The sequence below is a fragment of the Atractosteus spatula genome, chromosome 1 (assembly GCF_055471065.1).
Source record: "Atractosteus spatula isolate fAtrSpa1 chromosome 1, fAtrSpa1.hap1, whole genome shotgun sequence".
NCBI classification, from domain to species: Eukaryota; Metazoa; Chordata; class Actinopteri; order Semionotiformes; family Lepisosteidae; genus Atractosteus; species Atractosteus spatula.
The window spans coordinates 16563134-16587226 of NC_142706.1; the positions used below are offsets into that span (position 1 = coordinate 16563134).

Genomic DNA, 24093 nt, shown 5'->3' on the forward strand with positions numbered 1-24093 from the left:
GCCATCTATTCATAAGACAGTGCTTGTTTCCAAAGAATTAATCATGAAAGCATTAATATGAAGAGGCACTGATTAATGATTCACCCTATTCATGAAGCATTAACTGCCAAACTACTGCACAGAAACAGGCAGCTATAAAACAGGGCAAAATGTCTATGTGCTGTACCTTGTCAGCAGTACAGCTTAAACATTTGCCCTCTGTTCCTGTACAAGCTGAGGATATATATTCGCAAAATCATGTACACACATGAAGCAAGTCAGAAGTGAGTGTAGCAGGGTATATTGAGTATCAAATCAAGCAGGTACAAGTTGCAGAAATGTAGCAGCAGTAATTTGGGCTAATGAAAAATCTAGAAATTGAGACTGTAGTAGTTTTTTTATATTCTACAGCACATACTGTACAGCTACAATCTTTCTTCTGCCAAGAAGACTGAGAAGAGCTAAATCTGATCTTACACAATGTTCTAAACACACATGTGAATACACATATTTTCCATTAAATTTGTACAGATAAGCATTGTCCTTATTTTATTACATTTAGAAGGACTTTGTTTAGAATGCATTGGTTTTCACACTGCCTTGAAGCCCATTATAAGTGAGGCATACTTCAAATATGAAGGTTTTCCTTAAACACAATGGCAGAGTGCTGAATGGTGGGAAAGGTGTTTTACGGGAAACACACTCATTTGTTGGAGTTTGGAGTTTATATTCAGCCTTGTTTATGATACAAACATCATAACAATGGGGATGCATCTTTTTTCTTCCTGGAGTTAGAACTAGTTAAGGACAAAGTACAATGACTTATCATTATCAGGAATTTGGAAAGTTTGTCGATGCAGATACTGTATGTGTACCACTATGGGGTACACAACAGTGAATACTGCTGTTGGAAAACAAAAATGAAAACTGCTTATTACGTTGTAATTCTTACTGTTTGCACCACTCAGCTCCAAGGCAGTTGTTTGTGTTGTAAAGTGAGCCTGCCTGCAGTGTACACATTTCTTAAAGCCTTTTCCACAGACCCTCAGTCCAGGCCTTTTTTTCACTACTTCATACCCATGCAGGGGGTAGCCAATCCTTTGGTGATAAACAGAAGGAAGACATCTTACTAGAGATGGCTCCTCTGCTTCTGGTGTGGGAGGAGAGCCATCAGGTGAGGATGGGCAGCTCTGATCACTGGTGTTGGTCACGTCGCCTTCTGCCAGAGCATCGAATGAAGGCAATCCGTCCTCATCCACCGGGAGGCTGTCCAGGGTCTCGGTGAGAACTGCCAGCAAGTTGGCCTCATTTTCTTCATCTATCTTCTGCCGAGAGGAAAGTTTAAAAAAAATATCATTTTAAGTTGGACAGTTTAAAACAGTTTTTTTTTTTTTACACACAGTTCATGGCTAATGCAGAATAATTCAATGTGTTGCTTTTTTCGGTCGGCGAATATCCGCAGTGCTGGTCTTTTCTTTAATTTCACATTTCCCTTTCCTGTACGAGTCAGATCTGTCACTCCCAGATTAAGTACGCAGCTTACTGGACCAAAATAATATCTCCCCCAAGAAATCCATTATCAAGGCTGATACACAGCAAGTGTCTGAAAAGAAAAATAAAAGACCAAAAAAAGGCAACGACAATGAGCTAGAAGTTCAGCTGTTTGTTTTCCAAAACTCTCCACACCAACATGAATCTGCTTAGAATTATCGGCTTGCTGACAAGATGTGTGCATGAAACCCTCAGATAAGAGCATTACAGCACGTTCCTAGGGAATGTAATACAAAATACATTTTCTAAGTATTCAACAACGGTTAAATAAAAAAGACACTTTTATTTTTCCAACTCCTCTTAGGTCAGTATTCCCATGCAAAAGGAATTTCCAAAATGAAAAAAGAACACTTCGTTGAAAAAATAGGAACACATCTGCTCATCTATTTTCTAACTGCTGTATCAAATACAGGATTTGATCAAATCTGGAAAGCAACGGGAGCAAGGCAGGATTCACTCTGGATGGCACACCAGTCCATCACAGGACACAAACACGTAGCCAACTGACTTCTGGGCCAATTTTCCCAGAAGTCAATTAACCGACTTGTACTGTATGTCTTTGGACTGTGGGAGGAAGCCAGAGTACCTGGAAGAAGTCCACACAGACAGAGGGAGAGCATACAAACTGCACACAGATAGTGTAGCAACCCAGTGCTGCAGGGTAGCAATGCTAAGCACTGACCCACCATGCCACCCATTGGGAATACAAAATTGTATATAAAATGCACGCTAAAGATAGACAACTACTCATCGCACAATTGTCTTGAGGAATTCCCTGTCAAAATCAGTAATATTCCCACATGGATTAGTATTTCACACACTCGCACCTCACAAAAGATGACCTTTTCATCTTTCTGATGCTAGGCTTGGCTTACCAATTTATTATTCTGATGTTAAAATGACAGAAAAAAAATCATGGCGAGTACTACACAGCTTACAGAACTTAGGTACCTTCATATAACTCTTACTAATGAGTTAGAATTCAAGACAAGATACTTATTTTGAAGAGAGAACAGAAAGTTAAAAGATGCTGCTGGATAGTACTAATTCAAATCATGTGGAAAAAAAATTCCTATGCATTAACTTGCTGTTAAAACAGTTAGAACTTCCAACTACTGCAGTTTAGATTCGGTGGCCATTGACAACCCTTTCATCAGACTTTTTAAAATGGAATAACTAACAAGGTAGAAAACAGCAAAAACAGAAAGAGGGCTTGTTAAAGATTACAGTGTTTTCCAGGTAGGGAATACTTCATTAGGGCTGTCTAATCCTGGTCAAAGAGGGCCAGGCTCTTTGCAGGTTTTCATTCAAACTCATCTCTTTATGAGCTAAACAACCTGGTTGCTGGCTTAACTGGACCTGCTTAACAGATTCATAGAACTGTTCAGGTGCTGCTGTTTCAAAGAGAAATTACACTGGCCCTCCAGGACCAGGACTGCAAATTCCTAAGTTAGATAATAAAAAGATATAGTAGTTTGTACTACACTTTCATAAAAAATCTTTGTGTTCTATAACTTGACAACCCCCATGCTTTACCATAAACGGTGAAGAGTTTTGATAGCAAACTCTGGCAGCTTACAGACCTATTTGTGATATAGGATCAAAGTAAGGGGGGACAACTCCCTTACACAACATGTAACCTTGAGACTGAGAATGAAACCAGAAATTATGAGTCTCTTGTTCCCAAAACAAGGCTACAATAGCAGCTGCACAACTATAGTAGTGTTCCTCTCCTGTTAAGTGATCTGTAACCTGACAAAATAAATTTCATATTCCTTTAGGAATACCTGCTTTGGCACTGACAGGCAGAACTCTGATAGGAGTCAAAACTTCAATTAAGCTGCAGCAGAAATGATTTTCTATCAAATAACGTTCTCCAAAGGCTACAGAAGCAAACAATTCTACAAATGAGAGGTAGGTATTCTGTTCCTAGGATAAGTGTTTCTTTAGTTTCATCTCTCCCTGAATGTAGGGCAGGGAAATGTTTTTACATACTCTGAAAATGTTATGGATTCTAGAGTGGAGATAAGTCACGGTCTGTGCTCTGCTCATAACATTGCAGAAAGTGAAGCTGGGCTGCTGAGTCTCAAATTATTCTCCCACCAAAAGTAGTTGTTCAGAGGTTTGTAGACGATCTATTAGCTTCATTTCAGAGCAAAAGAGCATTATCCAATTCTGTAAACCTTTCTGAAATTCAGCATTAAAAGGAGTTTGCAAGGTACATACCGAAGACAGAAGAATTATCTGGCAGATTTTGACAGCAAAATGAGCTTTATTGATAAGAGAAACAGTTGCTAACAAAAAGCACAGTCCCATTCAGCATACTGTGGCTCTATATATACATGTGGCTCTATGTGGTGTTCAGTATATTGAGCTTCACAGAATTAAAGAGATCTTAACATTCAAGGGCTAATTGTGGGATCACAATATATTCACCTAATTCAATTCTAAAGGGTGCTGTTCATGGCATTTTATTTAAAATGGTTCAATTAGCCATAAAACATCCTGGTGAGAGAGAAACCCTGTGTCCCACCCTTCCCAACCTCACTCTAAAGAAAAAGCACACACCAGTCATTTATTATCTGGAGAACCCTTTTGTTATCGAATAGGTTGTCTTTGAAATTGTCCTTGCTTGTTTAACTCTTTTATGGAGTTCTTTGGCTCCATTGTATTCTTGAGATATAATTCATGCCACAGATAACCAGCACATTTTTTAATCAACCACATGAACTTCAAGTTGGAATTCAATTTTCACTGTAAAACTAATTTATTTGAGTCAGAAATGCAGCTAGAAAAGGCATTGATATACATATAGTTTGACAGAATAGCATCCTTTTCAAATTGAAATAGGCCGACGTATTCAGTTAGAAAAGAGAAGTATAGCATTTTTATAAATAAATCCTAGTCCTGTTTCTTATACATGTACTCAAAAGAACAGCACTCCCAAAGCTGAGAAAGGTTTTGCTAAGATAATGCATAATCCCAGCAGGGCAATCTTGCAAAGCAACCATTTATTTTCTGGCTCGAAATAAAATGAACAGACTTATTCAACCAGAAAACATACCTAATAAATTGACCAGAGGATTGCTCAGGTTAAATTCCTGGTCTTGACAATTTAATTGCACTGCTTAGTTTTCAGATATCAAAAGCATTCTCTCAGATGAGGTTAACTGAGTGGGCACAGTTCCTAATCGCTAAGCCATCTGAATTAGGTGTGTGTGTCTCAACATCTGAACTCTATAGAGAACGCACATTAGATTTGATAAACAAATAATGTCATTTTCTATTATTACCATGGCCCCAGATTTCAGAGGAAATAAATCAAAGTCACTCGTAACAAAATATGTTAGTCTTGCTGACACATTGCATGGTCACACCAGCAGAACATATGGCAGTGGGAGCTGCTGAATAAACAGCCAAGGCAAATCATACAGAATACAGAATATCTGGCCATATAAATGGGAGAAAATAAAGTATTTACTGTAATTGTAATATTTAGGCAATCTTATCCATATGGAATCCATAAATATGTTAAGCTACTTACAGTGTATAGATATCCCAGACAGTTATGTAACCAAGCTACAGCAAATCCGCTATAACTTAATGTGACTGACGATCGCCCTCAGTTTCCTGAGCAGTGTGAGGCAAACAACTTTCTTAGCAAGACATCCTTAAAAAGGGATGATTTTGTATTGCTCCCTTCACCTGCTTTAACATCCAAGTTCAACACGTATACAAATAATTTAACTTAAGTTGGTATCAAAAATTCAATTATTTCTCCTCACGGTAAGGCTTTCACTACACAGGTCTGTTTTTAAAAGTCTTCAAAGTCAAACACTCTTGCAAGATGAATTAATAACCCAGCTAGGTCTTTACAATACTGCTCACCCCCAGGTACACAGTGTTCTTTCTCCTACTCAGCAGTTCATTGTGGCCTTCAATAAAGATCTAAAAAGCAAAGAAAGAAGGGCAGTGACATTCTGCATTTCTTCAGCCTAGCTTGCTAGGTGGAGATAAGGCTAGACATAAGAACACCTCTCAACTCCACTTTAATGTCAGTGCCTTTGATGATTTGAGTTGCTGATTTCAGACAATTTCACCCCAGCTAATTATTGCCACAGTTGGACGCATCACAGAAGCCACTCCAAAGGGAATAAAAGGTGAACCTTAATATACTGAACACCTGAGCACTACTCAGGTAGTAATAGCAGAAAATACCGAATTACCTGTACAGGTACACTTGCGAACATAAAACTCTTAGAGGTGAAATAATCATATGTTAATGCCTCAGCAATGAATATTCCTGGGATGCATTTAAAATAAAAATAGCCACCAGTCATGAATTTGGGTTTATACAGCACCTTTTAAAGGATTTATTAAGTCCCCTGTGTGTGTTTCGAGCCACTACTCAAATTGAGAAGTTAAAGCTAACACTGATTTTTTACAGGCAGAGGATCTAAAATGTCATTATCACTTAGAATGGGCTATAAAAAACTTTTTTTTTCCCCTCTCACAGTTCAGAAATGCATTGGATGCACTGTTGCAGCACTACTAATTTTAAAGCTCATTTTCCCCAAGTAACTAAAATTGCTTCTTGTAAAAGTACCAATGTCATGCCTGGTAGCATGGTTTTCAGACATTACAACAGAATGAAATATGAAACAAGCTTAAAATGAGTCAGAGCTATCTAAATCTACTGATGCATGCATTTGTGGACACAGCAGATATTGATATGATTTCTGAATCTGACTGAGACAGCCTTCCAACATTGGTGCAGTAACAAAAAGTGCAGAGTTATGTTTTCTGCAAAGCTGTAGAAGCTGTAGAAATCCAGCTTGGTGTGCCACGCTGCATGGAAAGGCATGAAACTACACAATTCTCAAAAAAAAGTAAATGCAAAGAATTAAACATTTCCATCGTTTAAATCACATAATTGTCAAGGTTCTTTTAAATATTATTTTAGAAAATGTTTTTCAATATTTAAATTAGAAAGGAATGGGGCTCTCCTGTGGATCATGTATTGATATTTTCAAAATTCTTTAGTTCACATTTGACAATTTATTTTAAAATAAAGGATTTAAGACTCCTATTTGAGGGAAAAAAAATCAAGAATTATACTGAACACAATTGTAAGGGGAGAAGTTAGTATACCATAACTGAAGGTAAGCTGTTGTTTTTCAAGAGGTTGAACATATACCAGTTAAGCAATTCAAATATGATAGATTTAATTATGAGGTACAAGTAATGGCCATATACAGTATGAAGTATTTCTGTATCTGTCTCAGTATGTACTGTTTCTGGGCTAAGGAGGTGCTGAAAGTTTCCAGTCCTGAAAGTTCAATGGGAAATAGAACAATATTCAATAATGACACAAGTTCAATTAAGAAGCAATTTAAAGCACAAGTGGAATTAAAAAAACAGGAACCTATCATCCCTTGAGAATTGAGCAGAGAACCTACCTTGGATAATGACTGTTGAATTTCCCAAGCGGTTTAAAGTTTGTAGAAAAGATTAGTCACAAGTGACAAAGAAAAAAACCCAGGGACTACCCCATACCCAAATATTTCAAATAATGAGAGTATGGACAAAGGTTCCATAATGCATCATTCTAAGACAGCGAGGGTAAGCTCTTCATTTTAAAAAGTGGGCATTACAAAACACTTCATTTGATGCTTTGTGTGAGTGCCTTTTATCATTTTTGTTTTTCCCTGATTTGCAGGAGTACAAATGAACATCCACAGAGGAATTCACCAGAGACAAAATCTGAAATAAGAGAATAAGCCTCTGCATTTATCAGCCTTGTATAATATGTGAAACTTTGTAGCATTTGCTATTAGGCAACAAAAAATAGTTGTTAAAAATCCCCATCACAGCAGTGAGTAAACTCAATGAAACAGAAATATTTATAAAAGAATTAAGATACTGATGATGCCCAATCCCAACTGAACTTCACATTGTTTTGATTAGTTGATAATTTTAAGTTTTAACCCAAGAGGCCTGGAACAGCTGCATACATCCAAGCCTTTTGTGCTTTATAAGCGGTAAATGCTGTAAAACTGAAAAGGGGAACTTGCTTTTTAACAATTCCCTAGTATAGGTGCTGATTTATATATGCAGATTTCTAAAATGACTCCCCACGTGCAAAAATGCTTCGTTAACCCCTCACCCTGTGACCTTTCACATACTATTAAGCTCATAAAGTAGACATAGATTTTAATTTGCCACATTGTTGGACTTTAAACCTCCTTTGTGGGAAAGGATTCTGCAGGAAAAAGGTGAACAAGATATTACTATCCTAACTATGTTAACAGGACAAAGTGATAAGATATTGTTATGCAGGAACCAGTGTGCAGGTTATAGACCCAATATCAAAAATTTATGGTAACTGAAACCACAGAATCTTTGGAAATGCAGTCAATTTGATTCAGTATGAAAAGGTCATCCTATTCAATTTACACTCAATGCTGAGCACAATATGGAGAAAACACCTGAAAGCAAATGATCTTATCAACGTTCAGACCTCAGCACTTACTGACTACATAAAAGCTATTTGCTGATTACTAAATAAACGCATTACCTTTTACCTTGACATTCCAAATCAGACGCTGCCTAAGGTAGGTTCGTCAGTGGTTTGACTTAGTAAAAGGATTACTTAAGTATATTTCAGATACTTTCTAATTTCTTTGCTCAGGCTACAGCAATACTTCCCCTGGACTGGTTGTACCCCAAACTAAGAACTCTTGCCTAGTTTCTGCCAGGCAGATTATGTGGAGAGAATGAGATCAAACATGGGAAGAAATACAAATCAATTGTATTTCATGATTGGAAAATGTAGAGGCAGTGTCAGTTCATCACAAAGCACAATCAGTTGCATTGTTAAAAGAGCAAAAGGTAAGGTGAGGTATAAAGTGTAGCACCGACATTGGCAATGTTAAATTTGCTTTGGCAACAATACTCTTAGAAATCTGTATCAGCTAAGAATATGAATATGAAAGTCAAGGTTTGATAATGTGATGATATACAGTAATTCAAGGATTATGCATCAGTTGCAGTTCTCAAGAGAGAAGGAAATGTACAGATTTAACTTTGATGGCTGTCGTCAAACAGAACGTTACTGTACATCTCAAACTAATCAGTTGGGGATTAACAATATAATCTTAATAAAGTCGTTAATACCACAGACCAATTTCAGTGGTCAAACTTTGAAAAGCACACAATTGTGGTTACAAACCTATATTTATCAAAGTCAAATCTCCACAGTGTTAATGATTTAAAATATGCCGTCATGAAAAAATATCCCAAATATGTACCAAAGTAGTAGATGGACGGTATCCTAATTGAGGAATTATCTTACACATCCATAATCAACAACATGGAAAAAAAAAGAACTGTTCAGTTTTCCTGATAGGATAAAAACTACCAGAATGGGTCCAACAAGAGGGCTGGGCGATACAGATCTATCAAATGTCAAAAGTACTGTATATATGAGGAGCCAAACAAACAGGAATTGTCCATGAGAAAACTTGGCACAGGAAAGCACAATCTCTTGACAGAACACATGAGAGGTTGCAAGTGAGAGGAAACAATTCAGCCCTCATTGTAACCAAAATGCCCCTTCTGACTGGTCCCCAGCTTTTGCATGACATGCTAACTGGAGCAGCTGAATTACTGTCAGAAGCGCGCACAGAGTTGACTTTGCAGCTTGCTCTAGTCACTCTGTGCTTCTTTGCAGATCAGCCTTTTGTATTTCAGCATTCAATAATAAGTTATTCCCAAAGAGAGCCTCGTTTTCATCAAAACAAGATATGGCAAGATGATTCTGTTCACAATGAAAAAAGGGAACAGAGATGGACCGCAGATCTAGACAGAGTGTCACCGGAGGGGCTGGGGGGGAGAAAACAAAAACCTAAACATGAAAATTTTATAGAGAGTAAAGCTATGAAGACCCATCCACTTTCAATAACTGCTTAGTTCTTTACAGCATCATCGTGGACCAGGGCTCAACCCTACAGACAAACAGGATGCAAGTTTGGATCTGCCCTGGGACATACCTTGACCAGGTATGTCTGAGCCTGTTTTTGGACTGTGGAAGCAAACCAGCACTACTGGCAAAAACCCACATGGCTCCAGGGAGAATATGTAAACTTCACACAGAAGACACCCCAGGCCAGAATCGAAGGAAGAATTGAGCCAATTGGCAACAGCACTAGCCCCCATGCTGCTGTGCTCCCAACAGCTGTAGTATCAACTTAAAAAGTATGACAGAGTAAAACATTTATAAAGTTTCAGATACTGTGATTAGTTTGACATAAGTACCATGCCTTACCACACAGCAATTGAGGTACTTTATTTGTGATCAATAATAATTACTAACTCAGGGACATACAGTACAATGTCATACATTATTTCAAGTTCAAGTTTATTGTCATTATACTCATACTGTACACAGGTATATGGTATAATGAAATGCTATTTAGCTAGCTCTCAGACGGTAAGAAGTAGAAAAAAAACAACAATACAATTGTATAAGAAAAGAAAAAGACAACAGGCAATGTGCCACACAACAACAGGCAATGTGCCACACAACAACAGGAAACAGGTTATAAGCCATTTCTCATCACTGCTTTTTAATGTATTAAATCCCTTATTAACTTCCTTTCTTTCCTGTGTAAAGATGAAGATATAATTTTAACTCACGGATAGGGAAGATAAGAGGAAGGTTGCAGCCATTTTTGGTTAATCATAGGAAGGAAACAATCAGACAGCTTATTGGCTTAGCTTTTCAGGCCAGGTTAAAGAAACAGAGTCCTGAAAAGCTCTTACACCAGATTACCTTTGGCCTAAAATAGCTCACACCAGGGAATCGTCTATACTACTGCTAGCAATTCACTAAATATACATACAGTAGCAAAACAATTTGACTGAGTTTAAGTACAAGATTCTTGCAGCAGAGACAGTTTTTACTTGGCACATTTCTTCTACACGTGTTAAAAGATAAGCAATGATTATTGACAAATCTCTCTTAGAACAGAAATATGGTTTATAAATCACAGCCCTAACTAAATAAGGGACATGGGTGCCTTTGTATGCTGTTACTGTGACCAAACTGGATTTCCTGTGGTCTGGGAGACAAGGGCTAGTGGCATGTTCAAATCGTTGAATACAAACTGTACAGAATGCAGTCTCAAATAGTGGTTCGTCAGCTGACATGGGCTTGTATTTAAAAGCGCCCGCCAGAGTACAGTGTGTCCTCTAGAATGGAAGTGGAGGCATTTTATAATTAGCTGGAACATGTGCTAGGTGGTGCTGGTCTGGATCACTGCCTTCCCTCTGCCTCCTTTCCCCTTTCCCTCCTTGCCAATATAGCCAGTTAGGCCTATTTTTTTTGCAAATAAAAGTGGCTTGCTTCAGAAAATAAACACATACACAATGCCTCCACTACCAGGTGGGCAAGATTACAAAGCACTATGCTTCTAATCCTTGGCTCATTGAGAATCAACAGCTTTACACATCAGGGAGAGTGAAAAACAAAGCTAGGGCCAAGAAGTAACCGTAAGATGTTAACTTGCCCTTTTTCAAACAGGCCTGGGGGTCCCATTTACAGGCAAGTAGAGCAGTTAGTACAGTACATAACAGCAAGAGAATGCACATACTTAAGCCTTACTGGGAGCACAGCTTTGTTACAAGAATGTTTAAGAGTCGGCACTCTTGGCACAGACTCTGATATACAGGAAAGCAGTGAGCTCCGCTCCATATAAACATGCAAAAAGAAACAGAGCATGCATATTAACTGATGGCTACTGTACATGAAGATAGTCTCTAGATTAAAAAAGTCTGGTAAAAATACAAGTTAATGATGAATTTTAGAGAGAGTGCTTTACGCAGAAAAAACAAATTTACAGAAATCACGTACAACGTTTTAATTTACAAGCACACTACCTAAAAGGCCGTATTCAGCATACTGCACATCTCAATCTATAAAGCACAGAAATGTGAAAATGCAAGATGCACAGAGAATCATCTTACTGAATGTATTCACTAAACAAGTGTGTTAAATCTCCCATAATAAGATAAAAAAAGAAATTTGTGTCAAAGCTGAATATGTTTGTGGATGATAAACTTCAAATTAAAAGTAAAATGTCTTTATTGTCTTTATGTCTTTATTTTTACTGCAAACTGGCGCTACAGTGAACACAAACTCAATTCAAAATATTCTAGGGAGAAAATCAAATAAATAATCTGTAGGTCCATCATATTTTCATGATTATGAGTAAGCAACATGTATGCTAAAATAGAAAGGCCCATTCCAAGGCTGCTAAAAATATAATGCATTTTTCTAACATAGCACATCTTGGTAGGCATTTGCACTTTTAATATATAATCTGTCAAAAGAAACCGTACTGGGATACTCCTATAAAACACTTTCATAAACATTAATTGTTCAGTTAGCAGTGACAGACAGCAGACAGCTTTGAAGCTTTCATTCACAGTCTTGCAATGTGTACGCCGCTACACTGCTTCATGCAACCACCTCTGGACTCCATTTTAGCGAATAGATGGGACTGATAAATCATGCTGAATTGGCACTGAAGGGCATCAGCCATCAAGTCATTGAATTTCAGGCCCTTCTGTTTTCCCTGATCATATCATCCTGATCCACCAACCAAAGGCCACAGGTTTTTTTTTTTGTCGAGAATCAAAATCAAACTGTGAAAAAAAGGATGGCAGCGGGCAGTCCAGAACACATTCAGCACTGACGTTTCCATGAATACCCATTAACAGCAGTCACAAGACAGGCAACACAAACACTGCATAACTTTTTTAACGTGTCAGTTCAAAAGGTCATGCCAACTTAATGGACGCTAGATCTGGTAATTTATTAAATATGCGGTCTGTATTTTTTGATTGCACAGCCTTCTCTAGTGACCCACGCTGGTGTATTCTGGAAGTACACCCAGGAGGTTCTAGTGCTTTTAACTGCCTGAAATCTTTATCCCTTATTAGAAACTGAATGATTTAAGGAGGGCGATGGAAAAGAATAAACTATCAATTCCACCATTTTTTGCATGACTTGTAAAAACATATTTGGGTATGTATCCATGTTTACTTCTATATTTAAATGTACATAATGACTTGGCATGCTCAAAAATTGAAATATCTCCCAGTATGAACAATTTGACTAATTTAGCACGTAATGATTTTACATACTAAAACTGAATGCCTCAAACTGCTTACGGAACCCGCACTCTTGAACTTAAAAAGCTTTTAATGCCCTGTAGTTTCTGACAAAGTATTTAGGAACCATTCTGATATTTTTTTATTCATTCTTCAACAAAGCTGAAGTCAACTCCAGTGCAGGAGACGTTTGGAGCACTGGAAATATTTCAGTAGCCATTCTGTAGTTAATAACTGGCCTAGAAAATGTGGAAAACGCAAGAACTGTAATTGTCTTTGGTAACCAATTTGCAACATTATGTAGAACACTGAATGTATAAACCAAATAAAATGTTATACAATCAGGAAATAAGCTTTAGTAAATTACTACTTTTATATCCAAATACCAATGCCACCATAGTTTTATGTACTGTATGCTTACATTGAGAGGCATTAAAATTACAAAAAATGTCATTGGTTCCAATAGTCAATTGTGTTTTTTTATGCCGCTCTGTATATATAAACTACCTCCTAATTTAGATGGTTTGCTTAATAGCCAGTTTGCTGCTCTTATGGACTTTGGTTCTGAAATGTGACAGAAACAGAAGTAAAATGGTTTAAAGTTTTACTCAAAACCTTTGAAGATATTTCACAACATGACCTATAATCAAGGATACGTTTACTTAATAACAGCACTCTGCAGTTCACTTGTTCTGAGAACTCCTCTTTATTCAAAGCATTACTTTAGATTTGATAAACTGTCGCCAGAGTAGAAAGTAACTGCAGGTCATAGGTTGCTACCATATAATAACATTTTATCACCTGCAACAATGTTTTTCTTTGTACCTTTAAAGATAAAACTTGCGTTTACTCAAGCAAAGCAAAATGTACATGAAACTGTTTGAGGTAATACACATTTATAAAAAAAATAAGCTCACATTGGTCCTTTTCCTTTGTTCAAAATGTGCACACACATCTCTGCCATATCTTACAAAAAATAGGTGAGAAGGTAACAGTTCTCTGTTCTTACCTCAAACAGATTTGAAGGTTCACTGCCATACTGACTGGAAATGATTTCTGATTGGTCACTGTACCATTTGAGTCCTCCCAGAAAACTATCAGCGTCAAGGTCACTGACATCTAGCTCTGAAAGGTCAAGCTCTGGGAGGTCGGAGCAGAGAGGCTGGTCTTCACCAACCAAGGCAGCACACTGCAGGGAGGAATCCAGACAAAAGGGGTTTAATTAAATACCGCAGGATATTGAGAACACAACAAGACCAAGAACATGTGAGTGGAATAAAGCAAGGGTTTAATTTAATACTTTAGTTCTATGGAAAAAAAAATCTACTGCAAGATTAAAAGAATTCTGACCATGAACGCACATCTAAAATAGCAACCGTATTTTAATTTCTTTATTGTTCTGTTTTTCAGCTCCTAAAAGCTTAACCCAATACTTTGGATGGAAGACATTTCTATTGTTCAAACCCCTCTCTCACTCCATTGTTCTTTTCTGAAAAGCTGTAAACAAATTCATTATGCTTGAGTTTTCTTTTTTTACAAAACCACTTAAAGCAGTAATTATTTATTGCAAACTCCTGCAGTTGCACCAGTAATCTTCTATGCAGAATGGAGTGCCATTCTTCTGTGATACAGCTATTTGATGGCCTGTTCACAGAAAGATTTTTCAACCCAAACAATTTTACACCATTACCGCCATTCTTGAACAGTTTCACATACTTGCCATGGTAAGACCATCTGTTGTAAACTTTAAGCAACTGGTACTAGCATGAATTCTTGCTAGTTTTTTTTATATCTGGCCTTTTAGATAATGTCACATCCAACACTTGTATTCATATACAGTATGTCTGACAGCTGCTGCACTGCACTTAAGATACAAATTATCAGCTTCATCAAACTGCAAATCTCAGTCACTGCTGGTTCAAAGACTGTCAGGCTAGATGCGTACAAAGCTTATGACACAAGGCAGGAACATAACATGTTCTCAACACAAACTGCTGACCATTTCTATCTGCATTCTTTCTTCCTTTTCCTGGAATGTAATAAATTATCTCAATACACTGTTAGTACTACGATGCTACTGTAACTTATGCTATCAATAGGAATGGTAGTCAGTTCAATGTTTCCCCTAGTGATCACTTTACACATCTACAGTTAGGCTATGTGGCATTTAATTAAATATAATGTGCTTGTCTTTTAAAATGTGTATGTTTCTAATTATTTAATTCATCTGTATTCACTGAAAATGCACTATTACAAAAGTAGCCCCACATAAGGATATGTTTAAAATAAACGAGTAATTTCATCTTTCTAGCAAAAGCCCTATATAACCCAGGTTGAATTATACACACACTTGATTACGAGACACAGGAATACATATTCCCACGCATTTACATGATGATGGCTACAAGGTGCTTCTGCAGTAAGATAATACATTAAGACAGACAAAAGAAATCCCATTTGGTAAAATGTCATGGGGCTTAACAACAACTACAAGCAGTGATTTATCTTCTTGTTCAAAGGTCTCTCGAAACATGCTTTGTGATGCTCATACCTAGCGTGGCTCAAATTCATAGCTAGGCTCTGGCCAAGCAGTACCATAAGTCACAGCGTGTTCCTGTTCAGGTCTGAAAACCGTCGCGCACAGAAACAAAACTCCAGTTCAGCTCAGGGCACCCCAGAGACGAATACTTTGCCAAGCGGAAAAAAAAGAGACAGCACATGCTCCACCGTTGATCTTCACTCAGATTACACTCCCGTTACTATAGCACACCCCTATTTACAATACAAATCATTTCAATTCACCATAACCTACGAGAAAGTGTGAATTCAAGGTTGCTAGTAAGGACCTCAGAAAGAAAAACAGGTCGTTTTGGTCGTAGAGGCAAACGAAAATACAAAACGATTTGCCATGCTTGCATTATTTAAAAAAGCACACATTTCAAGTCAGATTCATCCGTTAACTTCTTGAGTGATAAAGTAATACATCATGAGAGAAAAATGAAAACTGGTGCAATTGTGACCCCCAGTGATATAAATAATGTTTGTATGGATAAAGAGAAATAAACCTACTAGACTCAATAGCTAGGCTAAATGGAGACGATTAGGACTTTGGAGTTCGGACGCAATCTGCTGATTATACTATGATTTACTAATCAAACTGCATGATTTATGCAAAACAACAGGAGTCAACTAATAATACATTTGAACCAATTGCCAAGATGAATCTTAAAAGATTAAACTAAAACATGTTTTCCCCCCCAACAAATGTCAGCTCTATTCGTATTAAAGCTAGGCTCTTCATCTACATGCAAAAACATCCATGAAAAGGTAAGCCTATCACACACTACGCAGATACGGATTCCCAGACAAACATGTTTTGATTAAGAAGTCGTGCAAAAAACAGGTCCATTTCCAGGAACCATTTAAACCTAGCCAAGTGAAACTGCGTGCTGCTGTTGCATAGAAATTTTAACCAAAGGTTGATTTCAACGCAAAACATTCACAAAGCCTAAGATAACGAATACAGCTTGCCTCTAAGTCAAAATACTTGCGACTTGTCTGATACAGACCTGTTCAGTCAGAACAGCCAGGAACAACTACCTTCAAATTCAGAAAATAAAGACATTTCTCGATAGGTTCGCCAGTTATGCAAAAGTACATTTATACAAAACGATAAAAGCAAACATGTCAGTTGTAAGTAAAAACCTACCATGTTACAGAGTACTGAGATCATAAGGAAGAGAGCTTAATGCTAGTTCAGTAGGAAACATCCCTGTAGCTGTTGGGATGATGCACTGCAATCTATTTTTAAGCTGGCAGCACTTTATATATCCCTGCATTAAGATGTGTCTTTGTTTCTATATTATGTTCCAAAGCATGCAGGCTTATTTAATTCAACACGACAGCAATCATAGCGCATCCTTTTCGAAAACAAAACTAAACAGTCCAATCAATCTTAGCACGGGGGAGTTAACGTTAAATAGCAAATCTCTTGCAAGCATAATTAAATTAATAAATATCTGGAGCGGAGATAAGATGTGTAAAATCTTAATTAAGAATGTTATTTAGCATGCTTGATATTTCCACTCCTCTATATGATAACCAATGAATGTTCACACAGATGCTCCGGAGTGCTGCGGGGTACCGTTAGGAGATGCGCTTTTGAACATACATAACTGCTAGTATTACCAGAAGCTTCCTACATTTCCTCCGTGTACGTCTGTTTAACAATTATATCACATTTAGATAAACAAGGGGGTACAGCGTAGGGCAACAGCTTTGGTGTAGAAGGCTCCAGTTGAGATAAAAGTTGCACAGTACAGTACCTTACTGATAAATAATTCTGGCGATTTGCCAGGGTGCCACTGGAAAGATTTCGCGCTCGGATATATGTCACAGCCTCACAGCATAATGCTGCACATGACTGGAAAATTTTCCAAAGGCATGTAAACATACTTTCCAATTGCAAGACATCCTACGTAGACGCTTGGCATCAAATTCCCGTCTTGCACGAGATATACCGGCAAGCAGTAGCTACCGAGTTTACGGTGACAGGATAAAGTCGAAAAGCAATTCTACTTTTTTATCCCCGATTCCATTAATTCTTAAGCTTTATTTTGTTTCCTTTGTCGCACATCTTCCGTGCAGCTGGGTGTTTAACGATAACCACATCACCCGTAAAAAACTGTATTCTCTACCCATTCCGTGATGTCCTCCGTGGTCCATCTTGCCCAAAATTGCTCCGACCCCCAACAACAGTTCACAAAGCGTTCGTTTTATTTAACAGCTCACCTCTAATTCTCTCCATACAGAGTCCTGGTTACACCTGTCCCACGCCATCCAGCCACTGAATGACGGCACACAAAAAAATCAAGAAAAAAAATCCACTTGGTGTCCACTTGCTCTCACTCTGGGAACTGCCCCCTTACTGAGAATGAACTGAAGGCACCTGTCTTACAACTGCTTGCCATCACATGACAAAGCTATTAAAAGTAGGCAGGGGAGTGACTCCTCCAGCCCCCTTCCCCACTATACGAGTAAAGCCAATGACGTTACTGGCAGGCGGAGTTTGGCACACGCATAGTAAATCTTGTGAACTGTTAAATCCTTCAATCCTTCGAAACGACGTGATTAAAGTAGTCTCAAACTACGTCTGTATACGCGTTAGGCTGATCAATGAAAAAAGGAGAGGCTTGATTTGGTGGGAATCGCAAAATCGAGGCATGGTAGTCCATACCAGGCGATGCTAAACATACTGTAACACATTTTTGGAAACGCACGGAAACAGAAACCATAACCAAAGTACTCATTCAATTACTGAAAGTATATGTAATTTCGTGTGCGCATGTGTACGTACAACTCAAAACGCTTGCGAAGTTTTACTTGCATTGTGATTTTATCAACATTGTTTACGGCGTAAACAATCGACATTTTTGTGTACATATACTGAAGTATACTACAACTTAAATGTAAACAAGGAAAATGATATACTATGTACTGTATGCTATACTACGTGATAGATACCAAGTTTTTAAATCTAAAACGTGCTCTTCGTCTACGCGATGACTTTTCGCATAAAGTATTTAATTTCACTTTGAATAGCTTTTAACTAACATTTAAGTCACCAGATCGATAACGCAATATCGTTTAACAAGAAGCGACATACAGTATCAGTAGTTGAGCTCCGGTTATTTCACTTTATCTTTAACACAGACAGCAAACACAAAACCTTTCAGCAGGTGACCACGTTTACACTAACAACACGTTTTGTATACTAAACATACAACAACAAACAATAACAGCGGATCTGTATGGATACTGAAAACAGTAGCTGCATGACTTCCACAGTGGTGTCATTTTGTCCGGCTTAATATTTTCCATATGTGGGATCTTAGTGATACTTCAGCATGGTGAGGATCATGTCACCACAAAGAGAACACATTAGCTTTACACCTGGGAAAACAGGTAAAAATAGGAAAGGCTGCAAACCATGGGAAGCAAATCGGTCAATCCAGTTTATCTCGTAGTTTTTGCGAAAAATGCCAGGGTGTCGGCTTCGACAACATGTCTGGATGGCTTGTTCCATACCCCCACTTATCTTTGAGTAAAGAACTGCTTCATGTTCGCTGTTTTAAGTACGGAGAACATGAAACACTTCTAGGTAATGACTAGACTATACAAGAACAGTGTTACTTTAACTTTAATTATAACATAAACTGCCTATATCATTCCATAGTTTACTATGCAGATCAATGACAACATTAAATCACAATGTTTCAGTCGTGAATGCCATGATTATACAATCGTATTTTGTCCAGCAACGCATGATATGTTTTCTCATCATGGCATGCTAATTATTACAGCATCTCATTGTCACTGCAGTCGTTTTTTTTTAGTTTTTCTAATCTCTTTTTAAAGCGCTCCTAACACGAGATACAGAGAATTCCATATAGATTACATATAATCGCAGTGTAGTTCCGTTTTACAGTTTGGGTGGGGCCATTTCTGATATTTTAAATACAGTGCTAAGTCAGGAGAATTTGTGCAAATGGATCATCTGATTTTTTTCCATCCCGTCTACCGCACCTTTCCCGTGATTATTGCTAGCTCTTTCCTCTAGAACGTATTTCAACATTTTGTCACACGTAGAATGAAATTGATTAATCAATGCATTATGTTGGTGCCAAGCAGTAAAGACACAAGGTGTTAATTTACAGTACCTAGCCTATAATCTAAAATTAAACACAAGGTTGTTTCAGAAACATCGGTGTTTGTCAAACCAATTTAAAAGTATGCTTAAATATATTCCTTAAAAGAAACACAAAGGCTTGAAACTAAAGTATAATTCATTCTCAACAAGTACAGTAGTTTCACTTTTAAAAAAGTGTGAAAAAAGTTACAGGCGAGCCCATTCTCCTTTCGCCAGAGCTCACACGTTATAATGTTACTCTGCGTACCTTTAAGTAGAGGGAGCGAAATTTTTTTTTTCTACGGGTATAGCAGTAGCGGCAACACCTGGTAAATGAATTCAAACTGCTGGACAGTGTTATAGCTCTCGCGAAAAATGTTGTCAAGGAGTCTGACATTTAGTCAGTTTTTAAGGAAGAATGCTGCATTAACAGACCAGACTAAAAACTGTCTATTAACAAATAAACGTTTAGAGAAGCAGCACGAACCTAAATCATTCGGCTCCACAATCACCGAACTCCCCGAAAGGCAGGAAACAGCCCTTATTTGTACTCCCCGCCATGGGAATTACCTCCGAGGGAGAGAGGATCCCCCTTCTCCACAAATTTATCAGTCCACCGGGTCTCCCTCCACCCACATCTCCTCTCTCCGCCTTGAATAATGTACGACCGTTGCAAGCCCTCGGCTTCAATTTTCCCAGACTAACAGCATGCCGCAAAAAAAAAAACACACACCCACATGTGGACTCAGAGAACAGGAACAAGACAGTGCAGTAACACATTCCACATAGGAAAGACCCCCCTGCTCCTCCCCAGAGCAGCTAATGGACACAGAGCAAAGTCCAGTCTTCCCTTTTTCCTGTCCTGCCTCAATAGTTGTCAGGGTTGTTACAGTTAGGACTCAATAGCTCAAAACCCACTCCTGAGGGGTGGGGTGGGGAGGTGTGGGCCACTGTACTTTATACCAGAAGGATTTCCACTAGAGCCTCTCCTAAGGAGGAAGGACACCCTACATACAGGATTGCATTTAAAGTCCAGTACCAGTAAAAATGTTTAGTGCTGGCCCTCATGGTCATATCACCACCAAGGCACAGGCAGTCACATGCAGTCACAGAAGGCTCCGTGACACCTGAAGCAGATACAGTACAGTGCCTGGCTCCTTCCCTGCAGCCCTGTTGTTCAGGTTGCTACCTTACCGGCGGCGCGATTTGTTCCCCATCTGGCAGCACTGGCAGCACCCCCTTGGGTAGCATGGTCCTCTTTTTCTCTGGGATCACGGGCTATAGCGACTCCACTTTCTTCTAGTTGTGCAGCCTGCTGCTCTGGCAGGGGGCCGCCTGGCTGAAAACGTCCTGGCATCCCCCGGCCAGCATGCTGATGTTGGCTATGGTGCAACCAAGTCCTCCTGTTCGCCCCTGGATTCATCATGGTAGGGGGGATGGTTGTCTTCCTCTACACCAGGCTGGGATCAGCTTCTACCTCCACCCCAAGGCACTGACCCAGGCATGACACCTGGCTTCACTCCTCACTGCTCTGAGGGCAAGCTTGGCTCATTCCCGGTAGTTCAGCTAGCCTGTGTTCTCCTCCAGCCAAGTGGGGCTTGTGCCAGTGGCTCACAAAAACTTGTGTGCCTCCCCAAGCTGCCTGTAGGACCTCCAGACTGCTCCTCACACTCCCAAAACAGCCCTCCCTGGTCAGTGCACTACCTCTGCCACAATTCTTTTCCAGCTGGGTCCGATCTCAGGCGCCTGGCATCAGCAGGCTTCCAGTGCCTCTCTCTCTCTCTGCCCTAATGCCCACTCCTCCTTGCATGGGTTGTACAGTATTACTGCTCCATCCTTCTTCCTTCTGACACCAGTGAAAATAAACCTATTGCTTAGAGGGTTTCTAAGGATAAACAGCATTTGGGATGCGGACTTGAGTTAAAAAGGTGTGTGATGAGCCAAAATTATTAACGGAGAAAAAACAGAAAAGCATAAACCTAAAACACTCAGTCCCAGTGACCATTATACACCCCGTTTCAGTTTCACTGTGCTGACAGCATGTTGCAGAAGCCACAGCAACCTGCATCCATGCAGACACACAGACACACACAGGGGTGAACAGGATCTAGAAAACATGAACAAAATAGAGCAATAATTAGCTCCATCCACTAAAGTCCATTTTATGTCTAATAGACTCTGTATCCATTATAACATTTATACAACGTGGCCTTCTATACAAAAGAAACTAAACAATGAAACTGCAAAGCTGGAATTTCTTTACTGCATCATCCTGCAAAACCCAATGACTCACACTGGGGTCTTTATCAGATTGTACTCAGTGTAGCAAATTAAGATAGCCTTAACTAAATTTAGAGAGAATCTGTTTTTTTTCCCGAAGGATTCGGCCCTCCACCTTGTATTTTGTTTTAAAAACCATGCAGAATGGCTCGTCATCCAACAATCCGAGTTTAAATTGAACAGTTTCTTTTTTTGCCCAAGACAGACTTGGGCAGATTACATAAATCCTACTTTGTACTTCTGTTGTTTTTATTCACACACTTAAAAAAGAATAAGAAAGTTTAGAAACAATAGGAGGCCCCTTGGACCACCGTCTAAAGTTCGTAGTCAATTGATCAAAGGATCAGTTTAATGGGACAGTGACCTCAGAAGGTTAACAGTTTAAAATTATCAGGAAGTACGCCCCATGCATCAGGAGTAAATTACATATGGGTGTGGGGTATGGTCTGGGCAGTGAATCTTAATGTGTGTCCATGACATTTTAATTGATCAGCCCTTAGAAAAGCACCAAATGTGTAGAGGTTATTCAGCATTCCCCACTTCTGTATTTGCAAGTGGTTAATCAGCTCCAGAATGTCATTTAGCCATTTCCTGAAGGATTCCCTTGAATACGTTTCAATAAATTGCCTGGTTAGTTTGCTCCACACAAAACTCAACACGTGAAGAAACGTCCCCTATTTAAATTGACGTGTATTCTCGGCCCTTAGTTTGAAGTATTTTTTCCTTTACCAGTGGAAAATGTTTTTTGTATTATTATTATTATTATTATTATTATTAATAATAATAATAATAATAATAATAAACACCCTACAATTAGCTCACCACAAAGGTAAGCTTAAAGGAAATATAAAATAAATTGTTTTATCTTTTAATGGAATTTAATGGAACGAGTAAAACATCAGCTACTGTAATAAGTGGACAGTAGTGTTCTTTAATCGCTCATTGTGTATTTGAAACGAGTTCATTGATGACATTAGATCTCCGAACTTTGCCGATTTGCGCTGATCTAATGTGAAACCGTTGCAATGGCACACACTTACAGTTACGTGAACGATGCAATGGTTGTGATCGAAAATGTTTTGGCACTGCGTAGTTGCGCCATTTTTCTTACTTATGTCTTACTTGTATTGGTAACAGACCATGCCAGTTTACTTTCACCTCTGCTCTCTGCATACAGTATTTATTTAGATTGACTGCCTGAATTATTTTAGATCTGTTTTTATTAAGCCAACTCGCATTTGACAGCCTTGTTTGAAAACAACACTTTTTCTTTGCGACATCCTTTTCAAAATACACTCACTTCACTAAGTCACCACAAAAGCAGAATCACAAAAAAGTGCCTGAGATAACTCAGCACACAGGCACATTTCTATTAAAAAAGGAAAGCAAAGAATATTTCCCCCCCTTCACACTTCATGTGATATAAAGAGCATTGTTATGAATGCTTTCCATTTTAAAGGAAAATATGAAACATGACAAATATTAGTAAAGATAAACGTTGTAAAAACACAACTTGGGGGAAAAAAAAAACATCTCAAAGTAAGACCCTGCTGTGTTTGCTGCCTGTCCTCCCAGAACTAATATGTTGTGTACAAGCATGAAATCCTTTATATCATAATATTCAGCGGTGTCATTTCAGGTTCAGACTAAGGAAGACCTTCACTGTCAAGAGTACTGTATACATTATTATTACCAATTATATGATGGGGTTAGGGGTGTGTGGAGACTGAGCCTTGAAATTGAAAATAATGTCCGTGTTGCAGCCAGGCATGTAACACAGGAGGGGTTCAGCACAGTAGGTGCATTACAAAATTTCCTGAATGTGCACACAGCAAGCTTTGGTCTCCTACAGATAATATCACAGTTTTATAACAAACAAGTTTAAACTCCTCCTTCTTTCTCCAATGAAAGTGGTATTTTTGATAAATGCCTGTCAGTACTGTGTAAATAAAAAGTCTGACTCAAATAAAAATACCAATGGACTAGTCTGAAGGAAAGAAAGTAACAGCAATGCAGTGCCTCACATAAAATAAAAAAATGAATCAGTCTGGCCATGCATAGACCCACCAATCACAAATTATAAACCTCTGACTTGTTGGGAAAAGAAAAAAGCCACTTGTGAACACACAGTCATCATGAAGCTTCTTGTTTGTAGTTTGTGTGTTGGTATTTTCACTTAACAAAAACTGAAGGTCCTTGACAGAACACAGATCCAAAGTAATTAAAGCCATGAAATATTAGTAGCAATAATGAGTCATAAGCCTTCATAAGGGAGTCATTTTAATTTAATCTTAAAATAAGCACTGCAATTATTATCGATCTTGTATTGTGCATCAATGTAAAAAAAAAATCAAGTATTCTATCTAAATGTTAGTTGAGACACAGAGGAAGTTAGATAGACTGTTTTAAAATACTCCCAT

General features: G+C 38.4%; 1 protein-coding gene across 5 annotated transcripts in view; it reads right to left on the minus strand.

Annotated features, from left to right (window-relative positions):
- ppargc1a (peroxisome proliferator-activated receptor gamma, coactivator 1 alpha) overlaps positions 1-17643 on the minus strand; it is a 42897-nt gene extending 25254 nt beyond the window's left edge. For all 5 annotated transcript variants that reach the window (XM_088926483.1, XM_088926482.1, XM_088926481.1 and 2 more), the window contains exons 1-3: positions 17497-17643; positions 13715-13894; positions 1110-1304 (exon numbers count right to left, since the gene is read on the minus strand). In XM_088926483.1, the coding sequence (XP_088782609.1) occupies positions 1110-1304; positions 13715-13894; positions 17497-17544 (423 nt within the window). In that variant the 5' untranslated portion in view covers positions 17545-17643. The remainder of the gene's footprint in view (positions 1-1109; positions 1305-13714; positions 13895-17496) is intronic.
- Between the last annotated feature and the right edge of the window lie 6450 nt (positions 17644-24093).